Here is a 25,893-nt window from a genome sequence, read left to right as displayed (position 1 = left end):
AGCTGCTGCCCTTATCTCTCGCCATGGCCACTTGTCACAAGCGCTCCACAGACTCGAATCACGGGAAACTCCCACTGCACGCGCAGCCGGTTGGGCACTGATCAACCGGAAGAAAGGCAGCCCCGATCTAGGGCCCGCGCTCCACCAATGCTGGTCCCCACATCCACTCAAGAATCCGCCAAGTACAGTCACGGAGTTATGGTTTTTAACTGTTACTATGTATCTGTTATGGTTATTTTCTTAGCCAAATAAAGATTTATATTACTACTACTACTACTAAAAATAAATATAAAATGCTGCTTAATAACTGAGGGGATTGCGGGGGTGGGGACGACATTTTTGCTGACTGTTGCCAATGGCTGGAAAGTTGCAATGTCAAGGCAAAGAAACAACAGTGATGACTCCGGAGGAAGGCAAGGAAATGGTGAATATGAGGGTGGATCAGTGGAGGATGGGGGGAGAAGATGGTCCTGTGCGTCGGGATAGCAAACTCTTTCTACTAGTAAGAGGATACTGCACACAATAAGGTTTTAGTCCATCTTCAAGACCACATCAATGCTAACCATCTTTTGCATAACTACCAATCTGGCTTCAGGTCACGCTGCAGCATGGAAACCGCAACCTTACAGATCGTAGATGATGCCCTCTTGACCACAGATGAGGACACCCTTTCTCCTAATACTGCTGTACTTGTCAGCTGCTGTAGCTAAAGTTTACCATCCTAACCTCATAAGCACCATGGAGTCTTAAAAGGAATTCACCTGCAATGTCAGTGGCTGGTTCTGCTTCCTAACCCTTCCAACCAACTGCAGTTTTTTCAAATTGGAACCTCAAAGTAAAAAAAGATTTGCATCACCTGTGTAGTCCCCCAAGGCTCCATAGTGTATACTGTCATTGTCAACCAATGGAGCTGCTTGGTACTCTACCCTATGAGGCACATGGTCAGACTGATTTGCATATGGCCATGTCTGAACTGGGGTGGCGGAGTGAGCTAAAGAATGATGATGGATTAAACCCAGATCAGTTGACTGGGGGTGAGTGCTTGCAATGTTCAACACTCTGTCCATCATCCCCTTTGGTTTTGCTTTGTTCGCCCTAAGTTGGCAGGGAAAGCCTAGACATGGGTCCCTTACTCACTTTGCCACTGGATTCAAGCTAGCCAGGCAGATGACGGCTGATTAGCCAGAAGCCGGTCCCAGGATGCTTATTTCCAGTCCAGGGAAGACATGGCTTGGCAGTTCGGGCTGGACTGTTCCCATGAGGCACAGGGTCAGACTGATTTGCATATGGTTATGTCTGAACTGGGGTGGCGGAGTGGGCTAAAGGATGATGGATTAAACCCAGATCAGTTGACTGGGGGTGAGTGCTTGCAATGTTCAACACTTCATCCATCATCCCCTTTGGTTTTGCTCTACCACAGAAAACAGCATCAATATTTACCAATATGCCAACAATACTTGAAAGTCTCCTCTGCTTCAACATCAAATGTCTTAAACACTACTTGCACGTCATAAAGCTCAACCCAACTAAGAAAGAGTTCCTGCTATTTGCCAGGAACAATAAACAATATACAGAACAACCTATCCCAACGCACCTTCCAGATCATCTCCGCTGAGGCCAGCTCCAATGTCTTCTGTTCTCCCCACGGCGTACCACAGGGATCCATCCTGAGTCCCTTATTGTTTAATTTGTACCTCCGTCCCCTAGCCAACCTTGCTGAGAATTCTGGTCTTATTTTGATGACATATGCCGACGATTCCCAGATTGTGTTCTCTCTTTCTAAGTCCGACACGTCGGCTCCTTCTGTACTCAAAATAGGCCTCCATGAGATATTTCGCTGGATGTCGGCCAATCAACTTAAATTAAATGGGGACAAAACAGAGGTCCTCCTCCTTGGAAATAATAAGGACCTATGGAGTGATCCCCATTGGCCGACCGCATTAGGCAAGTTACCGCCTCCAGCCACTCAGGTTAGAAATCTTGGGGTCATCATCGATGACAACCTTTCAATGCAACAGCAAGCTAACAAAGTAGCAGGCATATGTTTTACGATTCTTAGATGGCTCCGTAAAATCCTTTGGATGCTGCCACTCCCCACCCAGAAGACCGTAGTCAATGCCTTAGTAACTTCCCGGCTTGACTACGGTAACATCTTGTACCTGGGCGCAAACAAAGCAGTAGTTAGACGCTTACAACTGGTGCAAAATGCCGCAGCCAGGATGCTTTGTAGAATACCCAAACATGCCAGGATCACAAAACATCTCAGGGACCTACACTGGCTCAGAGTCGAAAACAGGATTCGTTTTAAAACGCTGAGCTACTTGTTTAAAATTAAAGCCGGAACTGCACCTAAGTATCTCCTAGATCTTGCCAAACTCCATGTCCCCAATCGCAACCTTCGCTCAGCCACATTAGCAAAGTTTGCGGTTCCCAGGTACAAACGGGCCAAAATGGGTGGGAGATCATTTGCTTATTTGGGCCCAACCCTGTGGAACACTCTGCCCATTCAAATACGCAAAGAGGAAAACTACAGGATCTTTAGGAAAAACGTAAAGACCTGGTTGTTTGACCTATAGGAAACAACAGTTTTTCCTATAGGTACCCTGGACTCCCTTCTCTGGTCAGCTGGCTCGTGATCCTCTCTCCGGCGCCGGGAAACCCTTTGTGGGTAGCTGCGCGCCTTACAAATACTATAAAATAAATAAATAAATAAATAAGCCTGACTCAATCATATGAAACTTGACAGCTTTAAACACCAACTTCCATCAAATGCCATATCACTTGGATTAACCCTGGACATCAACCTCACCCCCAAGGAACACAGTGTAAAAAAAAAAACAGTCTACTACCAGCTATCTCTTATAAAGAAATTCAAAACGGTTCTTCCAGAAACAGGGTTCGGGGCTGCTGTTCAAGCCCTCGTACTCTTGCACCTAGATAGTGGTAATGCCCTACTCCATGCCCACCCAGAATACATACTGACACTCCTTAGATGCGTCCTATCAGCTGCAGCATGTCTCATCAGTGGCGGCCTGAAGAAATATGATCACATCCCCCAGCCTGATGCAACTCGATTTGCTCCCCTAGCCACCCTACCATCAAAACAAGCTGCATCATTTACAAAGTTATCACAACCAGCACCCCCACTTATCTTTTAGCCAAGCCCAACATCTCTAGTGGATATCAGCACACCCGCAGGAAGAACACCAGCAGACTGCAGACCAAGAAGTGTAACAAAGAAAAAACAAGACAGCAGGCCTTTTCCATCTATGCAGGCCTCATCCATCTATGCACCCAGGATCTGGAACAACAGCACTGTATCCATCAGGAATGTCCAAATGATGCAACAATTTAGGAAAGAGCCCAAGAGTCACCTCTTTAAAGAATACTACATCACAGTGCATTACCATCCACATATACAGCTGTGGATTTTAAATCATCAAGTGCCTTGGCACGGCTAGGCAGACATGAAAATGTTATGGAAGTGTCTTCTTGCTGAGGGGAGGAATCAGGACTTCTTGGAAATCATCCAGGAGGGACAGTTTCCAACCAGTCTAACATTGCAGAAACAAATTCAGCAGACTTAGCAGCGACTCCATACTGCCAAGGAACATCGCTTCATCAAACCTCTTGGCTCAGGCGAACAACTTTAAAACCAGAAGCACTGTTAAAGATCATGAATTTACTGTTCTGTCTGGTTTTCACATGTTTTATTACTATTTTTTTTTATTTAAGAAGTTTTCTATAGTGCTGACCAGACCCGGGGGTATCGGAGCGCTTTACAACAGGAGGGAAAGAAATCATAATCATATACGTGTTCATAAGTGTTCAAAAGATTACAATTGTGATGAGCGTCCGAGGTGCACCATTGAGGTAGAGAGGTCTAGGGGTCCAAGGTGCGCCGTTGAGGTAGAGAGGGTTAGAGGTAATCTCGATACATGGACAAAGATTAAGGCCGAGAGATTTCTCTGAGCGGCAATGGAGCAAGGCGAACGGGTTGGGGAGAGGGGGGTGAGGTAGGCGGTGGATGCGCATTTCCAGATGACTGATGGCTGGAGGCTTGAGAGTCACGGATTTCAGTTCGGGAAGGCACGGTTGAGGTAGAGGACTTTTAGGAGGCTTTTGAATTTTGCAAAGGAGGGGTAGTTCTGATGGGCACAGGGATGGAGTTCCAGATTTTGGGTGTGTTTCCTGCAAAGGAGCGGGCTGCGGATTTTTGTTTGCGTGTTTTCAGGGGGATGAGTAAGAGGGAGTTGGAACTCCTGAGACTTCTAGACTGGCAGGCTTTCTTAAGTTTAGAGGCTAAGTATTCTGGTTTCCCTGTGTGCAGGGCTTTGTGCGTGAGGCATGCAGTTCTGAAGCTGGCGCGCAATTCCACTGGGAGCCATTTTAGTTCTCAGAGAGCGGGAGAAATGTGGTCGTATTTCTTTACTCCGGTGACCATTCTGGCAGCTGCATTGAGGGTTGTTTTAAGTGGCGCTAGGTGGGAGAGAGCTGTCCCAGAGAGGACTGCGTTTCCGTAGTAGAGCCTGGACAACACAAGTGTTTGGGCGGCTTGTTTGAGGTCCAAGGGTGGAATGTGGGGTTTTATTTTGTTGAGAAGCTTCAGGTTGAGGAAGGCACTTTTTGCGGAGTTCTTGATGTGGTTGGTCATGGTTAGCTTGTGATCAAGGGTGATTCCAAGTGATTTTATAGAGCTTGCCAAGGTGAGGTTACCGTTGAGAGCATCGATTGCTTTCAGCCATTCAATGATTTGCGGATTTTCTTCCTTGTTGGAGATGGAGGAATTCGGTTTTCCCCTGATTGAGTTTAAGGTGGTTTGCTGATAACCATTTTTGAACCTCTCTGAGAGTATTGTTGAGTCTTAGAATGTCATTGAAGGAGGAGGTTTCCAAGTAGATCGGAGTGTCATCTGCATATAGATGGAAGGGGATGTTGGCCTTTTTTAGAATGGTGGTGAGGGTTTCCATATAAATGTTGAACAATTGATGGGGAGAGAATGGATAATTGAGGGACACCTCTGTTAATGGGTAGGTCAGATGAAAAGGATTTGATTTTTACCCTTTGGGAGCGGTTTTGAAATAAGGAGGAGAACCATTGAAGGACCACCTCATCTGCACCTACGCGGTCCTTGAGAGCCTTGAGAAGACTGTGGTCCACCGTGTCAAAGGCTGCTGATAGATCTAGGAGGATGAGGAGGCAGCAATGGTCAGAGTCAAGGGAGTTGAGGATGTCATCCACGATCTTAAGGATTGCAGTTCCGGTGCTGCAGCCTTTTCTAAAGCCCGATTGGCGTTTGTCTAGCAGATTAATATTGTCGATATGTTAGTTCAGTTGTCGGATGAACGCATTTTTCGAGGATTTTGGCTAGGAAGGGAAGATTGGAGACAGGTCTGAAGTTGTTCGAGTCATTAGTGTCTAGGCCTGGTTTCTTTAGAAGAGGTGTGACTTGGCCAACTTCGAGGCAGTCTGGTATGGTGCCTGTTTTTAGGGAGCGGTTTATGATTTCACACCAGAGTGGTGCTAGGGAGAGTTTCAGTTTTTTGGCCATATGCGAGGGTAAAGGATCGAGGGTGTGGGATGAGGGCTTGGAGGAGGAGATTAAATTAAGAATCCCGACTTCCGGTATAGGGTCGAAGTAACTCCAGGTACTTTTGGGTCGTTCGATCAAGATGGTTTTGATTGCTGGGGACCAGTTTTTGCCTGCAGGATGGAGGTTGATGTCAAGAGAGTGTTCGATCTTGGTGATGTTTTCACTAAATAAGTTGGCAAAGCTGTCACATGAGTCTTTGGAGGCCTGGACGTGGGTAGTGGGATATTTGTTTTTTTATGATGTTAAAGAGCTCTCTTGGCCTGTTTTTAGCCTTGTCCAGAGCTTTGGAGAAAAAGTAGTTTTTTTCATTATTGATATGTTTTTTGTACTGTCTTCTTGCCGTTTTAAGTTCTTCGCAGAGGCTGGAGGAGGGGTTCTTTCTCTAGAGACGTTCAGTGGCTCTAAGATGTCTCCTTACATCTTTGATGTCCTTGTTGAACCAGGATCTGGAGGGGATGTTCCGGGGTTTTTTCAGTTTCATTGGAGCTAGATGGTCCAAGATGGAGGACATGGTTATGTTGTAGTGGGATGTGAGTTCTGTAGTTGAGAGGCCATCCGGGGAGATGGGCAGGAGGGAGTTCATTTTTTCTTCTAAGTCAGCTGTGTTGATCTGCGATAGGTTTCTAGACCATGTCGTGGGATCTTTGATGGGAGGTTGACACATGATCGGTTGTGAGATGTGGAATAGGATTAGGTGGTGATTTGACCAGTCGACCAGAAGGATGTGTTCTATGGTGATTGTGTCAGGTTGGGAGAGGATGGCATCTAGGATTGACCCTTTATTATGAGTTTCTTTTGAGCAGTGCTGGATTAGGTTGTTAGAGTGTAATAGCTCGTGTAGGGTTTGTACTGGAGCGCTGTTTTTATCATTCCAGTGGAGGTTGAAGTCTCCCAGAATTAGGTTGTTGCTGTCTCGGAGAGAGCAGTGGCCGATCAGGTCCGATAAGTGTTCTGCGAACGAGGTGGTGTTGCCTGGGGAGGTGGTACAATAGATGGCAGTGTAATAGATTGTTGTTAGAGGTTTTGATGTTGGCGGTTAGGCATTCAAAGGAGTTGTAGTTGAAGGTATCAACTTCGCACACTGACAGGGTGTGTTGTGAATGATTGCCAGGCCTTCGCCTTTTTGGTCTTTTCTATCTTTGTTGATGATACAGAAACCAGGGGGTACGAGCATGTCCATGATAGGAGGAGAGGAGTCATTGAGCCAGGCCTCAGTGATGAAGCCTATATCTATGTCGTGGTTAAGGATGGATTCTGCTAGCTCAGTGGCATGTTTCGAGGCAGATCTGCAGTTTATGAGCATGCAGTTAGTGCGGGGGTTCTCTTTTTTAGGTTCCGTTGTTAGGGAAGCAGTCGGGATGTTGATGAAGGAAGCTGGGGGCCTGGGGGGGTTTCGGGAATGAAAGCTCACCTCTCAATCCGGTGATCACCTGAATCGTGGATTGCAGGGTGTGAGTGGAGGGGAGGGTGTATGATGAGGCCAGCTCGATCGCTTCCTCAGAGGACATGGCTTCTGTAGTTCTATTCGGTCTCTGGGCAGGGAATCGGGAGAGGGCAGGAGGACTGGTTGGGGAGCGGGTCTTTGGGAAGGCTGGGGTGGGTGGGGAGGGGGGCGAGATGGTAGTACAGTGAGTTTAAGGGGGGGGACTAAGGAGTGTCGCGAGGTTGGTTAGGATGAGATTCAGGCCCTGAATTATAATAGCGACTTGACTGTCAATACGGGAGAGACGCAGCCCATCTCTTCTTGAGGGGAGGTGGGTTGGTTCTGGGTAGAGTCTCCTGGGCATGGAGAGGAATTGGGAGTGTTGTCTTTTGTTGGTAGTAGTGTTGTCGGTTAGGGTTATGGGAAAAGGCGTGGGATGAGGGGGGACGTGTTGTGATAGTGTTTTATTGCAGGTGGGTGTAGGCTAGTGATTGGGAGATATGGGGTGAGTATTGAGGTCGCCTGGTGGTGTTTGGGGGTGGATCTGCACAGGGGGTTGTTTCAGAGGATGGACTAGTGCAGGAGTAGGTGTCATATACTTGGGAGGTGGAGGGATTGGAGAGGGTTATAGTTGAAGCGTAGGTGCTTGTGATGGCAGGGGGTGGGATGGGGAGGATGTTCAGTTGGGGGGACTGGATTCCTGGGTGGGTGGGGGCAGCGTTGGAAGGGGAAGCTGTGCATGGGTGCTGTTAGTCAGTAGGGAAGGGAAGAGGAGATCAAATGCCTCAAGGTTGGCATGGTTGGCTTGGATCAGGACTGTGCCGTTGGAGTAGATGGTCACAGAGGTGTTCCCAAGGTGGGGCAGGCGGTTGTGGGTAGAGAATGATAGCTTGCAGCTATGGCGAGTCTTGGTAGTTTTGGTGATGTGTAGTTGTGATCTCAGGGTGGAGTTCCAATTGCCGGGCATTTCTGTGTGGAAGATAAGGTCCATTTTTACTTGCGCTTTGGCGGAACAGTGATATATGTCAGCGAAAAGGGATTCAGGGAATTGCCTGATCAATTTGTGTTTGAGTTTTTTTTTCGCTTTGGGTGAGAGATTAGTGGGGAGGATGATCTAGAAGGAGTTCGGGCCGTGCCGCTTTATGTAGGGTGAGGAGAGGGGATTGTGGGAGGTTGTCGAGGACTAACCAGGACATAGGGTTCTACTCCGTAAAGGGTCCTCTTACTCTCAATCTCACGGTCAACAACAGGCAAAACTCTCGAAAAAATAGTAGAGTAAGAGGTAAACAAAATCATGAACATCCGAGATCACAATCAAAATCACGCCTATGTCAAAACAGTGAACGAGACCATCTGACAGAGTGGAAACCAACAACAGACAAATACATGGGTCCTACAAATTGTCAGGTCTGGCTATGCTCTTCAAATCAAAGCTCCACCTCCATCAATCCCTCCAAAACAAGCACCAAAATTGCAACTACACCTTTTTAATCTAAAGTACAATCCTCTTCTAAAATAATACAACAGAAACCATTCATCCCCCTCAAAGAGGAACAGGCATTTAGTCCAGATATTTTTGTTCCCCAAGAAGGGGAACAAAGGAAGAATTCACACCTACTTGTGACCTAGGACAAACAAACAAATGGGTCAAAAGGGAGAGATTCAGAATGCGGACCTTGCATCAAATCTATACGTAGCTCATGAAAGGAGAGTGGATGTGTTTCGTAGATTTGCAGGCTGTTTATTTCCACATTCCAGGAGCAATAAAATAAAGTTTCTCAGATTTGTAGTCTGCAAGACCCATTTGCAATGCAAAGTCCTACAATTTGGAATGAACCCCGCTCAGAGGGCGTTCTCCAAGTGAACTGCGGTAATAGCCCACATCTCCGCCCTAAAATAATCTGTTTCTCTCATTTGGAGTACATGGTGACCAGACACAATCATCACACACAAATGGACTTCAACACAACAGCCAAACTGTTACACTGACTATCAATGTAGAAAAAGTTTCAACATCATCACCAGTACAAATTCCAAATTATTAAGGAGCAACTCTAAACACTAAAAGGGGAGAAGTGCCACCTTTCACTCCTCAAACCCTTTAACACAGCTCGTCAGATCTCCTCCTTGTTGGTGTCCAAGACCTCTCTCATTTACCTAATCCCCAATGCGCAACTCCACACGAGTAAGTAAGTAATAAGTTTATTGTGCAGTTAATTAAAACCATTACAACGATTGACCCACAATTATAAACAATAAAACCTCGAATTTTCTTTATAAAAAAAGCGGATAGCCATAGTTAAACAGAAACATGCGTTAAGATTGGGAAGAAAGTCCACACCCCCGGCCTCGATAATCCATAATCTTGTTCCTTCACTTCGGCCAGCAAATATTAGTAGCAGTCCGTGAGATAAAAGTACCCCCATTATTAAAGTCTTAGCTTCAGAATGATGACAGACCGAGATGCGCCAATTTAAAGTGCATAATGCTGCCTCGGCTTCCGTTGGTTTATGCAAAGTATGTCATATAGTTGGCCTTTCGATAGTTTCCTTTGAGGCTTGGGTGTGGAGAAAAAAACTTGATATTGTATGCTTAAAACACTGTTGCCATTGTGTGCACTTTTTTTTAAAATGTAGGTCAGCTGCGATTAAAAACTTTACCAGACAGCAGCTTAGTTGAGTATCTTGGCCAGAGAAGCTTGCAAGCACCGCTTGTCTGCAAGACCGTATTTGGTTTTTGTTGAAAATTGGTCTGAGTAGTTGCCGGCGCTCCTGCATCAGCTCACGGCAAATGGTTATAATGTGGACTATGTCCTCCTCTCCTTCCCCACAAAGACGGCAAACTGCTGGCTTTGGAGGGCGCAGCCAAGGGGGCAGGTGGTATGCTGTCGGCAGCAGACCTAACCGAAATTTCAGAAACTTCTCTTTGGTGGTTCTGGAAAAATTAGAGAGGAGGTAAGCTTGAGGAGTCGCTTTACTATAAGATTGTATAGTGAGCCAGCCATGCGAACGTTCAGTCAAGGCCGCTTTGTCCTGTAAGATGGACTCTTTTTTAACAGTGTTATTTACGATTTTCTTGTAGCTTGCCATGGTCACAGGCGTTGCCCAGAGTTGCCGTAAGCCCAACTGGTCCAGTGCAGTTTCCAAGAACAGTCTGGCTGGGCAAGTTACTTTCGTTTCTAGTTCTCTCCACAGATAGAAATTTAAAGATTCTGGTTGCCTTTTTTGATCTTAAACCAGGTTTTAACAAAGGCCCCTTTCCAGTCCAGCTCCTGTTTTTGTATACCAAATTCCAGCCTCATTTGCGCTGGAGATGTGTATCGTGGCAGCCCGTATATAATTCTTAGCGCTCTGGCGATGGTACCATTTAATGTTTCCGCATCCCTCCCTCTCATGGCTTCACTTCCATAGGTGATGGATGGTATGAGTTTGGCCTGTATCACCTTGGTCAGAGGGAGGAAGCTCGGGCCCGCGGTTATGTTCTTCAGGTTTCTTAGTGCTACTGCTGTCATAAGCCCCCTCTTTTTTTATTGCCTCAAATTGTACTTTGTAATTGCCTTTACTATCGATCATAAACCCCAGATATTTGTAGTCTTGTACGACTTCAAGCTTGCATTTTGCCAAGTGCCAGTTGTGTTTTGTTTTTGTTTTCCGGTAATTTATACACATAACTTTTGTTTTGTCTTGGTTAATGCTTAGTTTGTTAGTATCTGAGTATTGAGAAGTGATGTCCAGCAGACTTTGCAATCCTATGGGTGTCCGACTGATAAGTACTAAATCGTCTGCATATAGGAGATTAGATAGCTGGTGACCACCTAACTTTGGTGCATGCGCATTGCTTCCATTGAGATGAACTGAGAGTTCAGCCATAAATAGATTGAATAGTGTGGGGGCTAATACACACCCTTGTTTTAGTCCTGAGGTTGTGTTCATCTTTTTCGATAGATGGTCACCTGCCCCCAACTTTACTTGTATCCAGGTGTTACTGTGCAGAAGGATTAGCTGTCTTAGTAGCAATGATGGAATACCTAATGTTTTTAATTTTTGCCACAGAATATTTCGGTTTATATGGTCAAATGCTGAACTGTAGTCGATAAAGCAGATGTACAGAGGCTGTTTAGTTGTAAGTGCTGCGTCTATCATTAGTGAGAGGGCAGAGATGTTAGTGGCAGTGCCCATGTCCCTACAGAGCCGGTTTGATTGTAGGGTATTGCTTTGATTTCCATGGCCCATGTTAATTCTTGAAGAAGTACCCCGGCATAATATTTGGCCTCGTTATCCAAAAGAGCTACCAGCCGATAGCTCTTGGGATCGTTCCTGTTGCCTTTTTTGTATATGGGAGAGATTATTGAGCCTCTCCATGATGATGGTAATGTTGACGTCTGCAGGATTCTTTCAAATATTGGTTTTAGAACTGTAGCCCAATATGCGGGGTCTTGTTTGAATAATATGGGCGGAATCCCATTGGGGCCAGGAGCTCCTTCTCGTCTGCCTTTCAAGATTCTTTTCTGAACTTGGATGTTTGTGATTGTGGAGTTCTGTCCAAGACATGCATTGAGATTTTCATGGAGCGGTCGGAGTTCCATGTTAGACTCATGGATATTTGCATCGATTTGGAGGGTCTGATCTTTGTTAAAATGGGATTCGAGGTGGATTATCCATGCTTCTTCTGTAACATTGGAGCTGATGCACTGGCCTAGCGGATTTGATAGGGCATTTATCTTCTTCCAAAATTGTGCACTATTATTGTTCTTGACATCATACAGGAGTCTGGCCCACAGGGATTCTTCAATTTCCTTTTTATTTTGCCAAATCAGTTTTTTACGAGTGGCTTTTAGCGACCTCAACTCGTGTAAGGCCGAGGGATCTTTCTTCAGCCTCCGCAATGTGAGATTTATCCGAGTTTTTAGCTTTTTTAATTTGGCTCTGTTCCGTGGATTAGAGCCAGGGTGTGGATTTTTCTGGGACGTTGTTCTCCCGTTTCCAGAGCGGATCTTTGTATCTCCATACCTTTTGCGTAAGGCTTTTGTAAATGCTTCCCAGCCTCCGATTATATCGGGGGTAACTGATTTCCCTTCTTCCCAGAGTTGTTTTGCTCGAGCTAGTAGTCCCTCAGGGTCGTTGGTACTACATTTTACTCTTCTCTCGTTGTTTGTGTATTCTGAGCAGATTATATTTACTTGGGGCAGTTTGTGTAATGATGGCTCGTCTTCCGTGATTTCCTGGGGTAAGTGGTCGCTGCATTCTTCGCTCCCGATACAGTAGTTTTTTACTTTTGTGAACATGCAGCGAGAGCAGAAGGTGTAGTCGATTGTTGACCTCGTTGCTGCATTATTAAATGTAGCTGTTTGCGGGCGATCTCCAGGGTATCTACCGTTTAATGCTCGTGCGCCCAGCTGCTCTAAGAATGACAGACTTTTTGAGGTGTTTGTGAGTCTTCCGTCTGTATTAATGTCTTGGGGCGTCTCCTCCCATGCAAATGGGTCCTCCTCTGTGTTGATGTCATCAGTTTGTCTCCTCAGCATGTTTAGGTTGAAATCTCCTGTAATTATCCAGTTGTTTGTTTTCTCATCTGTTATTATTTTCATCAGCTCCTCCTTTAGTTGTTGACTCCCTTTATTTTTATCGCGTGGGTGTAGATAGAGGTTTACCAGTATTAAGTATTCCTTGTTTATCTTCCCCTGCAGGGTGATTCGGCATACTTGCATTTCATTTGGTGGTGCTAAATTATATGGTAACAGTTCTATTGCTTATATGCTGCTTATGGAGGTATATGTGACTAATCCTCCTTTGTTGTGGCCAAATTTAGTGCTTCTGATTGCAGGTAGGTAGAGCATGTTGAAGCCATGCAGTGCTGTTGGTAGTACGCTCCATGTTTCCTGGAGTGAGATTATATCAAATTTCTGCAGATAAATTAGCAGTTCAGGGTCCAAGATCTTATCTCCCAGCCCGTTGATGTTCCACGAACAGATTTTCAAAAAGTTTTTTTTTGGTGGTATGTTATGCTTAAAAGGTCACGGTCTTCCAGTTTTGATTTTAATTGTCCTCGTTACCCTGCTCCACTCCAGCATGGATCTACTTATCTCCACGTGTGCCCTAGGTACGTTATATTCTCCGTTACCCCTATACTCTATACTGTTACTACGAGCCCCTCTCAGTACCGAGAGTAATCGCGGGCTCAGTTGTTCATGGCCGCGTTTTTCATCTTGGCGCTTTGACTCGGCCAGTAGTGGGTCAGGATACCTTGGTTTTGCTATTAGCTGAAGTTTAATGCCCCATTCGTTGAACCTTTTCTGTTTTTTTAGGACTCTCTCGGCCAGGTCTGGTGTGGCCCATACTGTTTTCGTTAGCTCTAAGCCTGGGCAATCGGCTGAGTCTATAAACTCGACTGACTCCAGGTCGGTGGTTTTGATATTTTTTAGCGTGTTAATAGACCTCAGTAAACGCAAGATATTACCCCTGTTTAGTGTATCAGCCCGTCCCTTTGATATATACTCTGGGTGAAACACGATTGCTGTTGTAACGCCAGAGTACCCTGATTGTTGGTCCAGGGTGTCCTCTGTCACTGTGGAGTTCTCTATTAATAATGATGGCGATGGTATAATTGAGCAGAGTGGCTGGCTGTTACTAACTGCAGCTTTCTCCATATTCGGCGCTAATGTTTTAGTTGTCGCCCCGTCCATGCTGCTTCGTGAGATTATTTTTTCTCCTACTGGCTCCCTCAACCCATTAATTAATGGGGTGGCAGGGCATGATTTTGCCTTATTAAGTGCCCAGACATTTGTTGTTATCGGTGGTTCCCCAAAAGGGCTCCCGCTATTGTTCCCCGGTTTCTGCTCCAGTCAACTCCACACGAGACCACCTTAACAGTGCCTAGAGGATCAATGGTCTCAATGGGAAGACTACTGGGAGAATATATTAAGTATTTCTATATAGTCAAAATAATCACTAGAATGGTGGTGTTGCCGACTGAATCTCCTAAAAGGAGTTCCCTTCCATCAAGACTCACCAAACCAAACTCCTTTTCCAGATCAAACCATTCAAGTACTGTGGTCAGAAAAATAACTTCTCTACCATATAAATTTCCTAGAAATGAAAGCAGTCCCCCTAGTCCTCTGAGCATTCCTGACACCAATGAATATTAGCCGAATGTTAGTCCAAACAGACAATTTCACAGAAATGCATTACATCAAGAAACAAGTCTTCGTTGAACTTCTCGATGGGGAGCATGTTGATCTCGACGTGGACTGCTGCTCCTGTGCGTGGCAAGCAAGTTTAGAATGAAGGAAACTATGTTTCCCTCCCATACTCTCTTTTGATCTCCCTCCATCGGAGTCTTTCATGAGTGTAGTGTCAGAAAAAGGAGCCCTCTTTGTTTCTCCGTTTTGGTTTCTGGCTCTCTTCTTCTGCCTCGAGATCTTCTAGTTTCCCTCTAAGCCAGATTTCCTCTCTTCTATTGAATGCATTGGTTGAAGGCACACCACACAGACTGCGTAAGGACCTGATGCAGCTGTTTTGTCTTCCACATGAAAGGCATTTTGAAAAGAGAGAACGCACTTTTTCAGTGAAAATTTCTTTCAATGTTAAAAAATGGGAAAAAGGCAGATGGTATTTGAAGACATTGAATAAAGATAGAAAAACGTCAATGCATTAGTAAAATCTAAGGAAAAAAAATCCTCTAAGCACAAGACAGGCAAACTGCTGGTACAGTGTATGCTGAAACAGGGAAGCTGCTTGTTTACTCTGTGGCATGACAGGCACCCTTTCCCTGCACTTTTCCCCCTACCAGAGAGAAGGCAAAAGGTTATTTGGATACTGTAACACACACCTTCAGCTAAATTCTGCAATGTGGTCGTACGGCCTTTTAAAATGGGGTTTTTCACGCTTAGAAACAATGCTAGTAAATCGGTGCTGTCTATATACTGGAGGAGAGGCCACCAGACTAACAATGGAGTGTCTACCTACAACTACAGACTGACTTTCATACATAAAACTAGTGTTACGGGGTCCCTATGCCTAGGCGGAACTATTCTAGGTTTATGACTATCTGCGAGGATCCTACAATGCAAAACTAAATTATATTTTCATAAGAGACAAACTTTGCTTAGTAAAGACCAATTAGGAATAAACACAACTGTAGGCCTCAACAGCTCCAAAAACTGACGCCTGGCAATATTTGTTAGGCCTTTCTGGATGGTAATAGTGGGGAGATTCAGGAGACACAGAATAGACTCTTATCTTTTGACTTAGTAGACAATCTGGGGAAGATGACAATACACAATACCTGCAAGCTGAAATCTACAAAAGACACCTTTCGGATAGCACTCTTACAAGATGTGGCTAAAGACTCAATGGGAGACTGAGTTTTGGAGCAATCTAAATTTAGTATGGGCTCCTTATACAGATCATTCCTCAAAGAACACTTATGATGCGCTAGGGTGAACAAGAGACTTAGAATCCAGTTGGGGAACACATGACTGGTAGACACAGAGATATAGTGTACAAGGTCTTTGCTCTAGATAAAGACCAGCGTTGCAAGTGAAAAATAGAAATTACTGCCAAATGTACTGTTCATTTTCTTTCAATCTTTAAGCCAATGATAAGAACCCATGCCAACATGTGTCTTGTAATCTTAGAACATCGCTTTAACAGGTCAATCTGAACAGTCAAAAGAAAATCTTCTCACTATCAATCACATATTCCTTTATTCATGCAGAACTTAAATGGCTGCACTCAATATCGTTATTTCACTTATTCCAAGATGCTATTGCCAACATCCACTTATTAATATATTACGTTTTTTCCTATCGGGGACCTGAAACTATGGTAGATTCCAATGCACATCCTGGGGACCTTCTTATTATAAGTGGAGTGTCTAATCGGAAGATCATATCAATACCATCAAGGTGAATGTATTACCATGTCAGTTTAACCTTTTCCAGGCATTCCCAGTGACGATTCCAGGAAAAGAAAAATTGCACCTACAAAGTAATTAATCATATTTATAAGGGTGGGTAATAGGGCCAAAGTTTCAACAAAGCTTTTGACTTTAAGGGAGCTATGTTGGGGGGTGGGTCGAGTGGGAATCACCAGCTGACCCTGATCTAGTGGATTATTATTAAACTGTTCACCTAAGACTGTTATGGATTGGTTGGTTTGAAAAATATACAGGAAGGGGATACATGTAGATGGGGCAATAATGGGTAATGCTGGAATGACCATTGAGGGGATTTAAGCTTGTGCCGCAGATGGAAAAAGACTGTCCTCTCGCTCGGATTGAGATATGTAAAATCTCTTTTCACTTCCTAGTCTCCACTTCATCTGTATGGGCTCCAAACGGGAGAATCCCGTAATCTTCAACAGTGTATCCAGAACATAAAGAACCTAAGCACAGACACAGGAAACGTCTCAGAGATGCCACTGTAGTATTAAGATATGGCCAATTTCGCTGAATCAATGGAACCATTAATGACTTTAGAGACCAATAAGGCCTCCTGCCCCACCTCCAAAAAGCAGGATTTCAATATCAGGGTAGAGGGAGGGGTGGAACATAAGTCTATAGTGAAAAACTATGCTTCTTTCTCACAGCTGACATCACGGAGTCCAGCTAAGGCTCTGTTTTGCAAGACAATTGGGCCGTTATAGTGATTTATACTTCTTAAGCAGCCAGGGTGCTACAATTTTAGGTCTATTAAAAAGACAGGTTTTTTCTCTTTAAGTAAAGAGGGATGCACCAATTGGCAACATACCAACAATTCAATCTGAATGGTATAGACATCTGAACTTATTTTTGTACTACTTTTCAGGATCAAAAAAACAAATAGAGAAACATAACTACTTTCATTGGAACTACTGGTAGACTGTAGTCTGTTACAAGAGAAGAATTAGGAGACCATCCTAAATTCACTTAAACTTCAACTGTCATAATGGATAGTCTCCCTAGGATTAAATTACAACACAAAAAGAAACGTGCAGGCGTGTTCAAAACAATAGCCCACAACATATTACTCAACTATTCACTGCACAAAGACCTCCACACACAAATAAACAGATAAACCAATGTTTTAGTTACCTGATATTTTTATCATTGTTCAGCAAGAAACGGCCCAGAATGTTTATAGCCAACACCTGTGGGAAAGAGTACATTTGGTCAGCAATCAAGGTGCATTTTCCGACCGGAGGATATGCATATCTTTGCATTATTTCAATTTAATTCCAACGTACACTGAATAAATACATCATACATAAGAAGTGAAACATAAGATGGGAGGACGCATAAATCAACAGAGAAGGGGGTATGAGGGAAGGTGTAAATCCATGCATAAAGAGGAAATGTGGGTGGGTGAGTAAAACTGAATTAGGTCAAACACGAAGCATAATGGAACACAGATTTCTAATATGTTAACTAAGAACAAATGTGACCAAAAGTGGAGCAATAAAATACCACCTACTCGTAAACCACTCTCAGATTTTATGTCCATGATGGTAAGAACTGTCTCATACAGAATAGCATTTCCCACATTTTTACTTGTTTCTGTATTTGTTGCGACCTGAAAGAGATGAGATGAGATGTGATTAGACTAGACTACTGGAGAGAGCAGAGAAATTAAATGAAAGATTCTGACAACTGTTTTCTTCACTGCCCAATTTACTCACAGTTTGACAGTAATTAGACTGAACCAGCAGTAACGGTGAAAATGTAACAGTTGTCAATAACGGATGATTGTCCATTCACAGCAATATGAATATAGATAGCTGTACATAATACATTTGCATTATATTACTTCCTTAAAAAAAACAAAGGACAGACATTGGACGCCAACAGCCAAAGCACTTTTTGGACTTAATTTAGCACAAGTAAATAATGGGGAGAATTGGGAATCCCATTTAAGGCTGATAAAATACTACTTGCCTGTAGCCACAGCCCTTAAGCATTGGCATTTATCACATTTATTCTGCTTGATTTAGATGCAAGAAAAAAAGCTCAGAGAACTGAATGTTTACCATTGGCGAATGTGGTGTTTTGGAGGTCATGAGCTGGAATTTTGGTAAGGGAGACTCAGCTTTCCATTCTAGATCGAGTACTTGATTTCAAGTGCTTAGAAAAGACACCTTTCTAAGGATAGTTTAACTAAGTGTTTTACTAACAAAATGCAGGCTATTTCCCTTCAGGCTGTGTTTCCACAGTAATATTACATGCAGCATAATCCACTCCCTCTAGTGACCTTCCTATTTCAATACATGAAAGCACGATTGTGTGCTGTTTAGAAGCATAAAAGGTGTACCTTAAGAAAAGAATGAGGTAGGGGAGAGGCTACAGTGAGGACACATGCAGACTTGTCCTCAGCAAGCACCTGATGCCAGGAGAATTTCCACACGCAATTGTCACACCGACTGGTTCAGTAAAGCAGAGTGGCTCAAAGCAGCAGCCAGAGGTAGCGCTGTGGTGCAGCACCTCCCAAAACTGAAGATGTTGCAAGAGTAGAGCTCAAAGACCAGGAAATATGGCTGTGTTGCTAGGCCCCCTTCACTGCCGGAGAGGAATCAAAGATGACTCCCCACCGTACTTCAGCAGAAACTAAGATGGGATTGGTGACCCAATTCGAAACATAGACAACGCTCTACTTATCCTGGACCATGCACAACCTCAAAGCAGGGGCAAATGGACAAATCAAGACCTTGCAATGAAAGCAGAGGGGGAACAACCCGCAGAACAATAAAATAAAAGGAAGAGTGAAGTGGCGCAGAGGCAGTTCCACCCCTCTCCCTTTTAAAGAGAGAAGGTTCCAGGGGACAGAGGAAAGAATCAGAAATAAAGCTATTTCCGCAAGCCAACATTTTAGGACAAGGACTCACTGCATACATGAAGCACCAACCAGAAGCCAAGAATGGGGTGGATCTATGAGACAGCAACAAGTAATAAGCTAGCCCCGAGATGAGTCTTAAGAGCCACTAACGAAAATGCACTGTGGAAAGCTATACGGAAGCCAAATGTCATGAATCTGAGACCCAGACAGAAACTGCCCCATAGAGGCTCCTCTGAATATCTACACAATTACCCGTAGCAACTAGATACTCTCCACTACCTTACTACGGCATCGCTAAAAGGCAGAACACCCAAAGGCCCCAGCACAAACCATGCTGAACACTCCTAAACCTTCATATCAATACAAAAAGCCCTCCACACAATCACTGACTGGCGACCTCATCTGATCTAGTTCTAGAGGAAGAATAGGGATTACATACACTAAAGGCGACATTCACCTCTTGATTGAAGAATTCGGGAAATAAATGGGGTCCTTAAGACAGGACTTTGCAAACTCATTAAGGGGTGGATCACTTGTCTTAAAAGGAGGACAGCAGAGTAGAAGTACTGAAGGTGGTGACCGAGGAGAACACCCATGATAAAGAAACATGACATTATGGTAGTTTAACTTAATAAAAAACAACACCCATCCCTGCAGGACAAGAGTGGTGATAGGGAGAAGAGATCAGGCAGAACAACTTATAAAGTAGAAGAGCTCCAGAATCTGTCCTAGACTCCGAACGAGAATAATTTCTGCTGAAACGGTTCCGCTTCCTCTTATAACACCAGGAAGACACCACTATTGAACTAGATCAAGCCCTCAGAGCTCACAAAAACTACCAAATTAAGTATAATCTGACTTCAGCTGTCTTTACTAGCATTTACATCTTGAAACTCAAGGAAGAGATTTAGAAAGCAGTGCATAAAGTGGAACCATCATCATTCAGGGGAGGGGAGCCACAATCTTTGTTTCAGGAATTATCAGATTGACCCTAGCCAAGCAAACACTCCTTAAGGTGGCAAAAATAGTATCTGAGGGCCAAATAGATCAAGTAAACATGGACATTTTGCTTTGGACTGCTTTCTAAGTCAATGATCGACTGCTCTCCAGAGAAGTGATCAAGCTACTAAAATCTGGAATAAGAGAAAGACAAGCCAGAAGAATCGACGAAGAATTAAGGAGCGGAATGGCAATGGCAAACATCCAGCAGAGCAAAGAACAGCATGAGTGAAGACTGGAAACCGAACTAGACCCTGAGGTCACATAACTGCTCAATTGGCAGCTGCACGATTCTAGCCTTTCCAAGGGAGGTTCACACCTCCATGGCTGGTGCCGAAGATGGCCTAGAGCTTACTTTGTGTGGGCATTTGGACTGACACAGAGAGCACCTGATCTCAATCAGTTTCAATCTAACCTTTCTACAAGCATGTAAAAGGTAGTCTACCCACCTATTCTTTAAGACACTAACACAATGGGACTATCATGAGGAGATTCAAAAGAACACAACGTTACTTGTCTGCCATAAATAGATAAAATGTTAACCTTTATGGGGTCTGATAGATACTTCTGCAGTTTTTCAATTTTTTTAGATTTGATATTATTCAGAACACTGCAGGGCTAATGTCATGCCACTCAAGTAGGCTTTGTAGGTCAAGGATGAGCTAAGAGGGTGGGTGAATGATTGCGCTGTGAATAGAGAACAGGATATACTGTGGGAGATACATTTAGTATCCCTAGATACACATAGGCTGAAATATAGGTGCTATCCCATTTGACAGCACAATATAAGATCAGGAGTGTTGCAATTCTGTTTCAAGTCGGATTCCCCTTCAGGCTGGATTCTACTCGGAGACAATGATGGAAGGGTAATATGCCTACGGGGAACCCGCTACAGTCAGACTTACACAATATTTTCATTCTATGCCCCAACGACAACAAAAGAAACAATAGCCAATGTCACAAGTGAAGATTTGATCATTTTAGGTTACCTAAACATAGCACTTAATCTGACATATCCCTTTCCGGGTATCAGGGAAACACCCCTCTATCATTAAAGACAAGTATCACAACCTTAAGCCCTTTCCGACATATGGTGAACCTCTCACCCTGCGCAGAAATAGAATGATGGACAAAGATTTGTTTTTTGGGTTTTTTTTGTTACGGATGAAATGCTTTAATTTCTATCAGACACTGATAATTAATTACTACGGCTGCATCCCAGTCCATTGGTTTCTTTGCCTACCATGCCATCTCATTTTAGACCCAACCACATGCAAATCATTCTTGGTCCTGCTCCAATAGGAACAGTCCAACGTAAGGACTGAAATTAGCAGTCTAGACTGGACTGTTCGTATTGGAGCAGGACGAAGCCTGATTTGCATTTGCTTGGGTCTAATCTGAGGTGGCATGGTGGGCAAAAACAAATTAAAGACTGGGGTGCGGGCAAGTAATTACCAGTGGCTGAAATTAATTCAAGCATTCCATCCATCACTCTTATATTCCTCAGTTAAATGAGGCACAGAATTTAGCCCAAAGAAGAGCCCACTATGACCAGAGCAACAGTAGCATTGCTGTTTTCAAACAGGAAGGGTTTCAGTTCAGCTGAAGGATATAAAAAACGGTTGTTGTGAGTAAGCGGAGATCCTTCAAGGATAGGCAATTGTTATATTGCCCCAAGAGATTTTATTTTATAGGAAATGCTTATTAAAGTTCCACCCAGTTTCTAAGTTCTATGATCTCCACTAATTACCATATTGAACCTACAAGAAACAGATCAATTTAGTTTGCAATCTGTACCAACCACATCAGCTTCACTCACCTCCTTTCCAAAGTTTGGCAGGATATGAATACAAGTTGAAGGCACCAAAGAGTGCAATTACCAGCTAGGTATGGTCCATATAGACATTGGAGCATATCATAAGTGATTTCACAAAGGTATGTAAGGGTAGCATATAATGCTGAAAGTTTGCTTTTTTAGCCATATGGTGAAAAGTTTGAGGACTTTGCCGTCTGATAGTGTGTGGTCATTAAGCAGACCGTATGATGGAAAAGAGTCACTGTCACTTGAGCGTTGAATAATATTCTCATCTACTGCGATTATATTAATTGCTACAAGACTTGCTTAGGTGAAAGTTTGGACCACAGTGATAGAGCTCATAGTAGTGTCACACAGAGACTTGCATTTGACAAGAAGGGGATTCTTCTTTCATTCCTTTCAGACAATACAATTCTCTGACACATGGAAGCCACCTTCTCTCTAAAGCAGTCCGAAATGCCTGCTTTAGGAAAGACTCCAGGGAAGGGGTAGCAGATTATTTATTCCTAACCCTCAAAGCTGTCAACATGAACAATTATTTTGTACAAAAAAAAAACAAGTTACTTACCTGTAACTTTAGTTCTCCAGTATTGGAAGCTTTCATAGATTCACATGCCTGAATCATTCCCCGTCGTCGAGACGGGAGTCTACGGTATATAAAAAAGCAGTACTTAGTAGTAAAGCAAACTGAAAAGAGGCCTAGGCCCATTTCCCTTTTGCAACCCATAGCCTTTGTTATGTAAAAAAGGCCCAAACTTTTCCCTGAACCAATCAGAGCTCCTCACCCTCTTGAACCCTCCTGAGGAACCTTCTGCCCCTCAGATTTTTCGCACATTTGTGCATAAAACCACACTCTTTGTGCTAAATCCGAGGTGAGCCTCTCAGGGGAGGAGGGTGGGTGCATGTGAATCTATGAAAGCTTCCAATACTGGAGAACTAAAGTTACAGGTAAGTAACTGGTTTTCTTACTCCAATATTGGAACTTTCATAGATTCACATGCCTGAATCAGAATAGCGAGCAGTGAAAAAACAAAGCACATTTCTCAGATACATTTCATAATCATGCAATACAATTTGAAAATGAAGCATAACCTCATATATGTATATACGCATAGAAAATGTGACTTTGCAAACAAGAGAAATTACGGATGGAGGGATGTAGAAAAGGCTCACCGTTACTGGATGATATTCCGCAGTACCGCCTCTCCCACCGCGCATCCGATTCTGCGGCTGACTCCAAGCAGTAGTGCCTGGTGAAGGTGTGCGTAGATGCCCAGGTCGCTGCTCTGCAGATATCCTGGATTGGCACTCCTCCAAACAATGCAGTGGATGTGGCCACTGCCCTCGTGGAATGGGCGCAAACTCGTGCATTCAAAGGCTTTCCATCAGCTTGATGATAGTAGACAATCACACTGGAAATCCATCTGGCAATTCCCCTCTTTGACAGCGGGAAACCTTTGCTGGGTGCGCTGAAAGCGACGAATAACTGAGAAGACTTGCGAAACGCCTTAGTCTCTTTCAAGTAAAATTTCATACATCTCTGAACGTCAAGTGAATGCAATACTCGTTCCGCTGCTGTTGACGGATGAGGAAAGAAACGTTTCAACACCAACGGTTCGTTCAAATGAAAATCAGTTGCCACCTTCGGAATGAACTTCGGGTTTGTCCTGAGAATCATTCTATCCTCCTGAAACTGTAAGAAAGGCTCCTGAATAGTGAGCGCTTGTAGTTCACCTACTCTTCTCGCTGAAGTCAATGCAATGAGAAGAGCCACCTTCCAGGACAAGAACTTCAGGTCTGCCCTATGTATTGGTTCAAACGGTGGCTTCATCAATTGAGAGAGTACAATATTCAGATTTCATAGTGGTGGTGGAGGCTTTACTGGAGGAAAGACCCTGAATATCCCCTTCATATATTGCTTGATAATCCTTGATGACCATAAGGATGGGCCTGACGATGACCTCCTGTAGCGGGATAACGCAGCCAAATGCACCTTGGTGGAAGCGTGCGCTAATCCTGACTTTGCCAATAGCAGAATGTAAGGTATAATTTGATGAGGTGCAGCAGTAAGACTGTGAACGTTATGCCTCTTACACCACAGACAAAACCTCTTCCATTTCATCTTGTAGGTTTTGTTGGTACTCTCCGCTTTGGCCTTGGACAGGATCTCTCTACATTCGTGTGAGATGTTGAGATGGCTAAACTCAGTGTTCAGGAGAAAGGCTGCTAATCGCAAGGATTTCGGGTCCGGATGGAGCACCTGCCCCTTGGACATTGTCAGAATCGATGGAATCGGACGCAACCGAATTGGACAGTCCTCCGACAGCAGCAGCAGCAGTTCCCTGAACCAGTGTTGTCTGGGCCACCACGGGGCTACCAGGATCAGTCTGCACGGCTCTTTCTTGATCTTCACCAGTACGCGGGGAAGAAGAGGAATTGGAGGAAAACCGTAGGCAAAGATGCCGGACCATGCCATGGAAAACGCATTCCCCCAAGATCCCTTCTGGGGAAGCCAGCTTGCGAAGTACTGGCATTTTCTGTTTTCCCTTGTCGCGAAGAGGTCCACTATCGGTGTTCCCCATCTTCGAAAGACGCTGTCCAGGGTCCCCTGGTCCAGCTCCCATTCGTGGCAGGACGATTTGAGCCTGCTGAGAGTATCCGCCTTGACGTTTTGATCCCCGGGAGGTGTTCTGCTGCCAATGATATGCCTTGCTGAAGAGCCCATTCCCATATCTCCTGGGCTTCTTGAGACAGGGAGAGAGATCTCGTTCCCCTTTGCTTGTTCACATAATGCATCGCCGTAGTGTTGTCTGTTCTTACCAACACCGGCGAACCTCTTATCCTTGGTAGAAAAGCCAGTAATGCCAAGCGGATCGCTCTGAGCTCCAGCAGATTTATGTGAAATTGCTGCTCCTGCACCTTCCAACGACCGCTGACTTGAAGGTCCTGAAGGAAAGCTCCCCATCCTTTAAGGACGCATCCGTCGTTACCACTAACGGAGCCGCTCTTGCCAGAAACGTCAGTCCTTGAGACACATTTCCTTTTTGTGTCCACCACTTTGCTGCCTGTACCATCACTGGTGTCACCCATATTGTGTCTTCGAAGGATCCCTCCGCTTGACGCCATTGGAGATCGATCTGCTCATGCCATGGTCTCATCCTTAGCCTGCAGCAAGGTACCAGGGGAATACAAGATGACCTCGTGCCCAGCAAGGATTTGTACCTGCGGACTGAAAGAGACTTTCTTTTTACAAAGTCTTGGAAGAGGGACACAATCCTCAATTGCCTTTCTTCGGAGGGAAACGCTTTGTTGCATTCCTTGTCCAATATTGCCCCCAGAAATGTGATCACTTTTGCTGGGTGGAGGGTTGACTTTCCCTCGTGGAGAGTCAATCCTAGATTGGCGAACAAGTCTATGCAGGCCTGTGTTGACGCTCTGGCCTGTACCTTTGATGGTGCCTTGACTAACCAGTCGTTGAGGTAAGGAAATATTTGATGTTTTTGCTTCCTCAACACAGCCGCCACTGGCGCCAGGCATTTCGTGAAAACTCTCGGCACCGACTTCAAGCCGAATGGCAGTACCCTGAATTGGTAATGTCTTCCGGCTACTAAGAACCGAAGGTACTGTCTGTGTGCAGGATGGATCGGCACGTGGAAATACGTGTCTTGATGGTCCAATGTGGTCATATGATCTCCTGGGTTTAATAACGGAAGGATGTCCTGCAGAGACACCATCCTGAAAGATTGTTTCTTGAGATAGGTGTTTAAGGATCGGAGATCCAGAATGGGGCGCCACTGGAGCTTGTTTTTCTTGACAAAAAAAAAACGGGAGTAAAACCCCTTGTTTTCCTGGGCTTTCGGTACTGGTTCTATTGCTCCCTTTCGGAGCATTGTCCGAATCTCCTGCCGGAGTTGATGCAGATGGTTGGCTCTCTGGTGCATTGGTGGCGTACAAGGGGGCATTTGAAGAAATTCTAGGGTATGACCAAATTGAATTATTTTGAGGACCCATTGGTCCGTTGTTATTTTCCGCCAATTGTGAAGATAGTGAGCAATCTTTCCACCCAGGGGAGCATCTGACAGAGCCAGAAGATGGAGGTTGTCATTGTCGACGGGTGTTGTCCTTTCCCCGGCCACCTCGTCCTCTTGGAGTTGATTTTGTATATCCTCCTGATTGACGCTGGCTGTACTGTTGACGGTAAGGCTGCGATGAGGATGGATAAGAAGAATATCTCCCCTGTTGGTATCCTCCTCTAT

The 25,893-nt window shown here is 44.4% G+C and overlaps 1 protein-coding gene across 1 annotated transcript in view; it reads right to left on the bottom strand.

Annotated features, from left to right (window-relative positions):
* AP1G1 (adaptor related protein complex 1 subunit gamma 1) overlaps positions 1-25,893 on the bottom strand; it is an 803,442-nt gene that overhangs the window by 403,384 nt on the left and 374,165 nt on the right. Inside the window, exons 10-11 of the mRNA XM_078671300.1 lie at positions 17,467-17,565; positions 17,088-17,143 (exon numbers count right to left, since the gene is read on the bottom strand). Coding sequence (XP_078527426.1) covers positions 17,088-17,143; positions 17,467-17,565 — 155 coding nt within the window. The remainder of the gene's footprint in view (positions 1-17,087; positions 17,144-17,466; positions 17,566-25,893) is intronic.

The sequence above is a fragment of the Lissotriton helveticus genome, chromosome 12 (assembly GCF_964261635.1).
Source record: "Lissotriton helveticus chromosome 12, aLisHel1.1, whole genome shotgun sequence".
Lineage (NCBI taxonomy): Eukaryota > Metazoa > Chordata > Amphibia > Caudata > Salamandridae > Lissotriton > Lissotriton helveticus.
The sequence above is the reverse complement of the archived record's forward strand: the minus strand, read 5'-3'. Positions and strand labels throughout refer to the sequence as shown.